This window comes from Chenopodium album, chromosome 1 (assembly GCF_948465745.1).
Source record: "Chenopodium album chromosome 1, dcCheAlbu1.1, whole genome shotgun sequence".
Taxonomy (NCBI): Eukaryota; Viridiplantae; Streptophyta; class Magnoliopsida; order Caryophyllales; family Amaranthaceae; genus Chenopodium; species Chenopodium album.
In genome coordinates this window covers 2,909,169-2,917,973 of record NC_137834.1, presented here as the reverse complement: position 1 = coordinate 2,917,973, position 8,805 = coordinate 2,909,169, and the positions used below count along the sequence as shown (strand labels likewise).

The 8,805-nt window shown below is 34.7% G+C and overlaps 1 protein-coding gene across 4 annotated transcripts; it reads left to right on the top strand.

Annotated features, from left to right (window-relative positions):
• Positions 1 to 457: 457 nt before the first annotated feature.
• LOC145640065 (uncharacterized) lies at positions 458 to 8,438 on the top strand. 4 transcript variants are annotated; one of them, XM_081691384.1, is made up of 8 exons: positions 458 to 1,238; positions 1,990 to 2,230; positions 4,125 to 4,239; positions 4,587 to 4,656; positions 4,762 to 4,839; positions 4,967 to 5,118; positions 5,832 to 5,906; positions 8,097 to 8,438. In XM_081691384.1, the coding sequence occupies exons 1-4, from the start codon at positions 670 to 672 to the stop codon at positions 4,589 to 4,591; spliced, it is 930 nt and encodes a 309-aa protein (XP_081547510.1). In that variant the 5' UTR covers positions 458 to 669; the 3' UTR covers positions 4,592 to 4,656; positions 4,762 to 4,839; positions 4,967 to 5,118; positions 5,832 to 5,906; positions 8,097 to 8,438. The 4 variants fall into 4 exon arrangements, with proteins under 4 accessions (XP_081547510.1, XP_081547507.1, XP_081547515.1 ...); XM_081691381.1 differs by having other exon boundaries at positions 5,827 to 5,906; XM_081691389.1 differs by lacking the exon at positions 5,832 to 5,906.
• Positions 8,439 to 8,805: the final 367 nt, after the last annotated feature.

Below are 8,805 nucleotides of genomic sequence, written 5' to 3'. Positions count from 1 at the left end.
TTTCAACTTAATAAGGACATCCCTATCAATGTTACCTTCCACCGAGAACTAAACTGTCCAGAACTGCAACTTCAAGCGTGGATCAAATTCAGGCGGGTCAAGGATTCCGGAGGAGGGGGAGCAGGCAATGTACAAAAGGTGAAATAATTAATTCAGATACTAGTAGAATCAAATAATAGTAGTGCAAGGATTTTTAATGTTCATGAAACAAATTAAATGTTTTTTACCAACTAGTCTATCATATATAAATAATTAATTTATGATATTTTGATATTTAGGTTTCTATTCGAATTGAAAATTCTTGAAATTGTTTTGTGTTGTTATTTCAATTCTTAGTAAATTATTGGGTTTAATACCTAATTTAACTAATTAGCGGATTTATTAGTTATACGTGCTCTATTATATAAGTTATGTTTGTTAGTGGATTCATGATAATGGCTACATATTGCCGATGATGGAGTTGATCGTGAAGTGGGGGCAAAGCCTCTCTTACATTTCTTTCTCTCTCTTCAACGCCTCTTTCCCACCTTTGATCCCTCCACGTGTCCTCTCCTCCTTCTCCCGCCTTCCCTGATCTATCCGTTAACCCTAACCCCCCTTTAGCTTCTCCCCCTTTCTCTCTCCTCCCAAATTCCAAAAATAAAAAATTAAAATAATAATAATTAAATAATGGGGAAGCTACTCTGCGACACCGCCACCGTAACGGATACATTACCACCGCAAACTCCACCGTTGATCACTTGGAGGGACCCACCAGCTACAACCACAGCCGTTGATTTTCCATCGACGTCATGGGATGACGTCACAGGGTTAGAAGATCAACAAAGGAAGAGTCTTTCTCGGTTGCAGGCAAAGGGTGTTTTGTGGAAGCATCCAGAAGATAAAAGCCTACCTCCGGTGGTTTTCCGGCTGAGTCACGGCGGCGATGTTGACGCCGACGGGAACTGTCTATTCTCGGCGGCGGAGAAGGCGGCGATGTGGGGTCTTCGAGAAGGGGAGTGTGGTGGGGCCAAAGAGTTGAGGAGGAGAACGGTGAAGAGATTTGAACAAGATTTTGAATCGGCGGAAAAAGAGGAGAGAGAAAAAGTGGAGATTGTGATTAAGAATTTGTATTCGCCTGATCTTAAATTTGGGTGGGGGATTCATATTGTTCAAGAAGTTAAATTGTTGGCGAAGAAATCTGATCGGCAGATCTTGGATGATGCTATTCTTGAACTCCTCAATATTGGCATGCTTAGGTAATTTTGTTTTTTTTTTTTAATTAAAAAAACATGATTAATTTGATTGTTTGTCGATTAATTTGGGTTTAGTTGTTTCAAAAAAAAAAAAAAATTTGGGTTTAGTTGATTGGAATTTGTGATTGATTTTCTGGGTTTTTTGAGCTCCCTTGATGTTGACTTTTGCATGCTGTATTTGATTTTATTTTTCTGTTTTTTTTTTAAAAATAATTTATGTGGATCTGTTCATTTGGAATTTGTACGCAACGGTAATAATCTCTTTTTAAATTAATCAACGGTAATAAAAAATTTCTGAGTTTTTTTGGATTATATTTTCATTTTCCTGTAAATCGCTTTTTTTAATCTTAGATCTGTTCACTTGGATTTTTATTTATTTTATTTTTTATATACCAATTTTTCTTAAAAATAAAAATAAAAAATATGTGACTGGTGGTTTTATCATCAATTTTCATCCTATTTGTAAAAAAATTGAAGCGATTTCATCAAAAAAAAATAATAAAAACAAACGAATCGAAAATTTCTTGTTATTAAGGTAGCTTTATGTAATGTTGATTGCTGTAGAGAGTTGAATTATATGCTGCTTCTTCATTTGATTTCAATAGTGTTAGATTGAAGGCCAAATTGTTTTGTATTCAAAGTTGTGCAGAATATTTGAGTTACATTAGCTGTAGTTTTGTAGCCATTTTGGCTGGACAAAAGTTTGTTGCCTGTCTTTATGGGGTTGTATTGGTGTTTGTTTTTGTTTTTGAAGAGAAACGGCGGCAGAATCTATTTACAAAGAGAGGTGTATTGCAGTGGACGACGGTCCGAGTTGGGCCAAATACATGTCTATCTCTGGTTCTCCTGATGATGAGTATGATATCATCACATTGCAATATACTGAGGAGGGTTTATTGACTGTAGATGAAAATAGAGAAGGCCGTGCCGCCGCCTTTGGGGATGATATTGCCATCGAGTGCCTTTCAACAGAGTTCAAGAGAGAAATTTTTGTGGTAAGATTATGATTCCTTGAATCTGTTGTGAAGCTTATTATTGATCACTCATTTTGTTAATCATTCAATGATTGGTTTGAATTGCCCTCATTGCATATCACTTTCCTTTTCCCTTCCCCCACCCCCCTACCAACCAAATAATGTGGTTTTTACATGAAATGATGGAGTCAAATCAAATAATTGCTTATAGATGTTGACTTGCTTTGGTTTTCATAGTGTGATTGAAAATTTATCCGGTTGATTACAGGATTTAAACTATAGTTTAATATTATGATGCATATATGCTGAAGGAGGGTCATAAGACTCATAACCTTTTTGTGTATTGATGCTCCCAGAAAATCTGTTCTTGTCTAGATGAATGCCAATTTGGATTCGATGATTTATTACTAGGAGTCAAATTGCAGATAATTACTTATGGATTTTAGGTTTTACTTTTAACCATGTAATCGGAGATTGTCCTGTTTAATGATGCTTGTACAAGAATCAGCACTATTATTATGCTAGAGGGCAATTGCCTGTTTTGATGTGCTCATATGCTAGAGGACTCTCTTCCAAGCATCTATAGGGATGAAGAAGTTTGGCTTACCACCTGGGAAAAAGATACACATTGCCGTTAAATCCAAGTACCCTTCATCATATTACAATTATATTAATGATATTTTTATTTTTTTAAACTCCTGCTGCTGTGACATATCCCTTAGACGGTATAAAAGGCCCCTTTTGAAGCTGGAAAGCCTATGTTTGCTCACTCCTGCTTACAAATGTTAACTTGATTCCCACCTCACTTGTGATTTTTGGGGAGAATGTTGTGTTGCATTTCCATGTTTTGCTTATGCTTGCAATATTAGTAATCTTGGTGAATTCTCATCTTTGTCTTATTTCCATGCTATGCTTATGCTTGCATTTTGGTAATCTTGGTGAACTTCATCTTTTAGGTGTCACATTCTATATTTAGTAGATAGTGTAGATGTCCCAATTTGAGGTTGTACGACTACAACAACAATGAAACCTTACTCCCAAAGCAATTTGGGATCGAGTAACATAAATCGTCATATGGACTGATATAGAAAAAGGGACATAATAAGATAATTAGTTGAAAGTGTTTGAAAGAAGGCGTGTGTTAAATGAGAAAAAAGAAAGAGCCTCCAAGTAAAAATGCAAAGAGTTTTAACGGAGAACCAAGAATAAAATTCAAGAAATTTTAAAGGAGTGGTAAAAACGTGAGTAAGAAAACTTTACCAAAGGAAATCAATAAAGTTCATTCAATTTGAGGTTTTGTATTGGTAAATTCCATACTAGGAGTGGCCCTCTGTTTTCAGCATCCCCAATATATGGGAATCATAAAAGAGGTATAAAGGTCATGTCACTTATTTTATTTTTTGATTTCATGCAAAGTCAAAATACTCAGAACCCAGGTTTATAGTTACACATGGGCATCAAAGAACCTAGCTCAACATCAATGATTACTGCTTAGTTGATGCATTGGCTCAGAATAGTATTCTTGCCTTCAGATTTATTAGCTTGCTCCCTCCCCAAAACGCTAGAAGTTGGAATTGCTTCAACCAGCTGTTGCATTTGCAAAGTGTGCTCTATTATGTTGTAGCTCACACAGCTACGGAACTCTAACTGAACAACAATACTTTGGTTATTAGTCATCTACTCTTTCTATCCGGAATCAATAGTCATACTGTCTAGATATACAAATAGCTTGTGGTGGTGGTGGTAGAATATAACAATTGCTTGAACACCAAGACCTTGTTGTTCAGGGTGTGTATGACTTGACTGCTTAAGGTTTAACTGTTTGCAGCTAGTATGATTTGCAATTTCCCTTTATTTTCTCACATCTAGTGCCTGCTTGCTCATTCAAAGCTTGCAATTTACTTCGTTGTTGTAGGTTCAAGCTCATGGATCAGATGCTATGGTTGATGAAGACAATTGTGTTTTCTTCCTTCCACACCGTCCAAGAGGTGGTGAAATTACTGGACCTCCGCTCTTCATGAAAGGGACAGGTAACAGATTGTATTTCTTAGTGTTGCTACTTTTCTCTTTTTTTTTTTTCATAATTCAAGAAAAGTTGCTTCATACACTGTATTGTTCAACACAGCTAGTATGATAATGAGAGAAAACAATTTTCCGCCTTGTTGTATACCTTTACGATTAGTTTAGTTAGAAAAGAAGGTCCTGATTGCAAGATTTCAAGCTTAAAGATCTTTGCCACACTTTTTTTTTACTGGACTGTCTGTTTACCTCTCTAAGTGCCATCTTGAAGTTTCTAGCCTTAAAATTATTGGATCTATTTAGTTGAATATTGAGGACCAGTGGTAACTTGACATTTTTCTTTAACTTGGTTTCACAGGATGAAAGAAGACGCAATCTTGGGTTGCCTCCAGAAGATCCCATTGCTGCAAAACCTTCTGAACCCATTGGTAAGGAGAAGAAGGTGGATTCTTGTTAAGATGGGCATAGCTGTGAAGTTAATCTATATATTTAGAATTTGCCATTATTTTGATGTATTTATATACGACTTGCAGAGTATTTTGCCAGTTAAGCCTATTACAAAAGCAGAGCAAATGAGAGAGTGCCTTCGATCTTTAAAAAAGAATCATAAGGTGAATGATGTGTTCAATGATTTTGCTTGGTTGCACTGTAATTCTTGAATGTACATGTTTCATGAATATCAAATTCACAATATAGCCTTCATTCTTATTATTTTTTGTTGACGATTGTTGAACCAAGATGAGGATGCCAGCATAAAGAAAGCATTCCAGCACTTTTTACCTATGCAGGCATGTGGTGAAGAATCTAGCTGAGGAGAAGTTCAGAAAAATCAGATTTACTAACCAGGCTTTTCATGTATGGGTTTGACATGCTATACTCATGGTCTATTGGTATGTTACAAAATGTCTCGTAATTTCTCTTTCCATAAATTTATCACATCATAGTGTCACCGTTCTGTAATATAGGTAATCCATGTGTAAATGTGTGTTAACTATGAACAAAAATTGCAATCCAGATTCTAATACCAAATTGATAGAATTTAGAAGAATTAAAAAAAATCTCGGATCTCAGCATATGGGGTTTTTCATCCCTGGTAACCCATCACTTAACATAGAAGCTAAGTAAACAGCTGGATTGTAAAAGTAGAAACACAAATGATGGCCTACATGCTTTTTGCCACTGATAATTTTGATAAATCTGATTAAATTTATGCTGTAATGAAAGCTATCATTTGCACTTGTTCTGGTTGTTTCGTAGGCTGTGCCATATATGCTGAGTATTTTATCGGAATAATTAGAGATCTGTTATGTTATTTTGCTTAGGTTCATAAATTGTCCTACACTGTTGATTGCTTTTTCTACTCGTGGTTTGGACTGTTGTTTTAATATGCTTGGTTCCTGCTTTTGTAAATCACCAATAACTTAGAGGACAAAATAATTGATGGCATAGTCTCTTAATGCAGAGAGTTAGGGCAGTGGGTTACTCTCGGCCTATCAATATCGCTGAAATGTTTTCCGAAGAGTTACTCTGATGTTGGTTATTCATATGTTTGTTTTTTTTATGTCGGGTATATCGCTTTGTGTTATCTTTATTGTTAGGTCAGATTAATTGTGTTGAAATCAGAGGGGTGGATCGGAAAAACTATGGAGAATCGTAGCCTTCTGCTCACTCAATTAAGGTACATTTTTTTTTTTTTGCTTTTTTTTTTTCCCCTGTAATTTGGGTTATAATGTGAGAATAATTGGATTATATGTGTGGGATGAACTGGGTTATTTTTCTTGGCTTAAAAAAGAGATACTTGGGATCGAAAAAATACTACTATTGAAATCAATTATAAAATCAGAAAGGCATGTTAAACCGCATGGATTAGATTACCCATAATAAATTGAGGAAATTTACTGCTATAGATATATACATCGTCGGCGATGAGTATGCGATTGAACCTATTGATGAGCTTGAGATTTTTTATATCCTTTTTTTTTGGGGGGAAATTTAAAGCTTGAAACTTGGAATTAAATGCCCATTATGCTAGATTATGCTAAGATTGAACTTCGAATTAAAGCTTGAACCTATTTTAAGTTTTGAGTGTACTTAAGAAACATAAGTTGTAAACAAAAGTTAAAAATAAACACGAATTGAGTGTAGTTAATGCTATTGCTGAATCAAACTACTAAATTTAATATTGCCAATATTTTTTTGTTGTTAATTTTTATCATAATTTTCTTTATTTGTGTCCTTGATAAATTACTTATCTCAAAATTACACTAGAAATGATTGGGTGTAGCAGAAACCTCCTGTTTCCCTTACCCCTTAACAAACATGGGAGGTACTAAACTTTTCAATCCCACCTACGCTCCTTATCAAACATATACCCCGTGATAGATGTTGGTTGCATGGCTAATATTTCCACTTCGTCCATCAGTACATCTCTTAATAGTATCACTGATTGTCTTTTTGGGCCTTGGGCTTTGTTCATCAATAAGAAATTTACTGCTTATTTTAGGAGAGAGAGAGAGAGATGAGGAGGTAGTGTGTTAAAGAGAGAGAAACATTATTGAGAAGGTAGTGTGTTGGATAGATAGATAGAGAGAGAGAGAGAGAGAGAGACATTGAGGAGGTAGTGAGAAACTAGATTAGATGAGTAAGAGATAGAGAAAAACATGAGGATGTAGTGTGTTACATGAGCATGAGAAAGACAAACATGATGAGGTTGTGTGAAACTAGATTAGATGTGTGTGTGTGTGTGTGTAGTGTGAAACTAGATTAGTTGAGGGAGAGAGAGAGAGAGAAAGAGAGATGGGAATGTAATGTGAAACTAGGTTAGATGAGTAAGAGAGATGGGAATGTAGTGTGAAACTAGGTTAGATGAGCAAGAGAGATGGGAATGTAGTGTGAAACTAGGTTAGATGAGCAAGAGAGAGAGGGAGGGGGGGAGAGAGAGAGATAGATGGGAAGGTAGTGTGAAACTAGATTAGTTGAGGGAGAGAGAGAGAGAAAGAGAGAGCAAGAGAGATGGGAATGTAGTGTGAAACTAGATTAGATGAGCAAGGGAGAGAGAGAGAGAGAGAGTGTGGAAGGAAATGGAGTGAAAAATTTTAAACAGAAGGTTGGAGTTAGAATTAGAAGTAAAAGAAGGAAATGTAAATGAGTAGAATCTAAATGATGCCTGTCGCACCTTGATGATAATTATGTTATATCGCCTTCCATAAGCCGAGTCCTCTTCTTGCTCTTTGGTCTTTTTTGCTGTACATAAAAGGATAGATTTGATATGTATTTATCATAGGTGTTTTACTGTGGAAGATGGATATCATGTATATTCTTGTTGGCTTTCTTGTTATGCTCAAATCATCAATTAGATATTTGATAATTCTCCGGTGATCCTAGGAAAGCATAGGTGTAAATAGCTGTTATACAATCATATGTAACTGTATTCTGTTTAGGGGTATTATGTATATTAGACTTAGACATTCATTAGTCAATGTTGTTAAGGAGTGTACTGTGGGAAGTTAATTGTGTTGTATGCTTGCTTGGCTTATACTTGGAATTCATATGAATGTTTTATCATGTGTCCTTGTAAGTCTTGTTAATATGTCGTGTAGTAGAGGGGTGTGTAGAATAATGAATAAGCTTTGTATCAATTTTAAAAGTTGAACCATGGTTGCTTGCTTGTCTATATCCTTAAATGTGGCTCTAATTAGATAATTTAATGTACACTGCGTAGGAATTGTTTAATGAACATCTGAGTATTGTATAATTTTCGTATTTGGTAATTAATTTATTTTATGAATAGTGTAGATTATTGCAGGTGTTGAAAATGTCTCATTTTGGGTAAAATTTTGCTTACCTATTCTACATTTTTTTTCCCCAGGAATAATTGGATATTTTCTTACCCGTGGACTTGTGTAAATCACCTACTAATATTATAGTATGAGTAGTTGAGTACTCTTCTATCTTGTGATTTTGAGAGGCGACTCAAAATTTCCATCTTAATTGGATGACTATTTTGTATGAGGATTTTTGGCGATGTCTATTTGGTTTATCAATGCTATATATAGAACAGTTGAGAAAAATGTGTATCCTATTGCTTTCAGTTATTCATACTACTATTTATTTGCTACTTAGGAAAGGTACTTAACCTGTTTAATTGTCATTCACGAATGTATTGAACATTTGAACCATCCCATAATACCAGTTATCATTTTGTCATGTATATGCATTGTAGTATTGCACTGTGTATGGCTGAATACAATCAATGTCACTCTTGATAAATGAATTTTGTTCTTACCTTTCACTATTACATGCAGATCTGATATCTTGTTTGAGTCTTAATGCTTGATACTCTTAAAAAATCTTGAAAAAATTAAGAGGAAAATGGTCTATAATTATTCTATTGAAAACTGGACACGTTTTTTTTTTTTTTTTTTTTTATTATTTATTTTTTTATTATTTATTTATTTTATTGTTATTTATTATGGTGATTTATTTCAAAATTCCCTTTGCAATATATATGAATACCAATCTATCAAACTTTAATACTTATAGTTTCATTTAGCTAGATATATTCATATTATGCTTTG

What these genes read in the sequence shown, in the direction of transcription:
- LOC145640065 (XM_081691389.1), top strand. Translation starts at nt 670, where the DNA reads ATGGGGAAGCTACTCTGCGACACCGCCACCGTAACGGATACATTACCA. An exon ending in CTCAATATTGGCATGCTTAG is followed by an intron (nt 1,239 to 1,989) that starts GTAATTTTGTTT and finishes TTGTTTTTGAAG; the next exon opens with AGAAACGGCGGCAGAATCTA. An exon ending in TCAAGAGAGAAATTTTTGTG is followed by an intron (nt 2,231 to 4,124) that starts GTAAGATTATGA and finishes TCGTTGTTGTAG; the next exon opens with GTTCAAGCTCATGGATCAGA.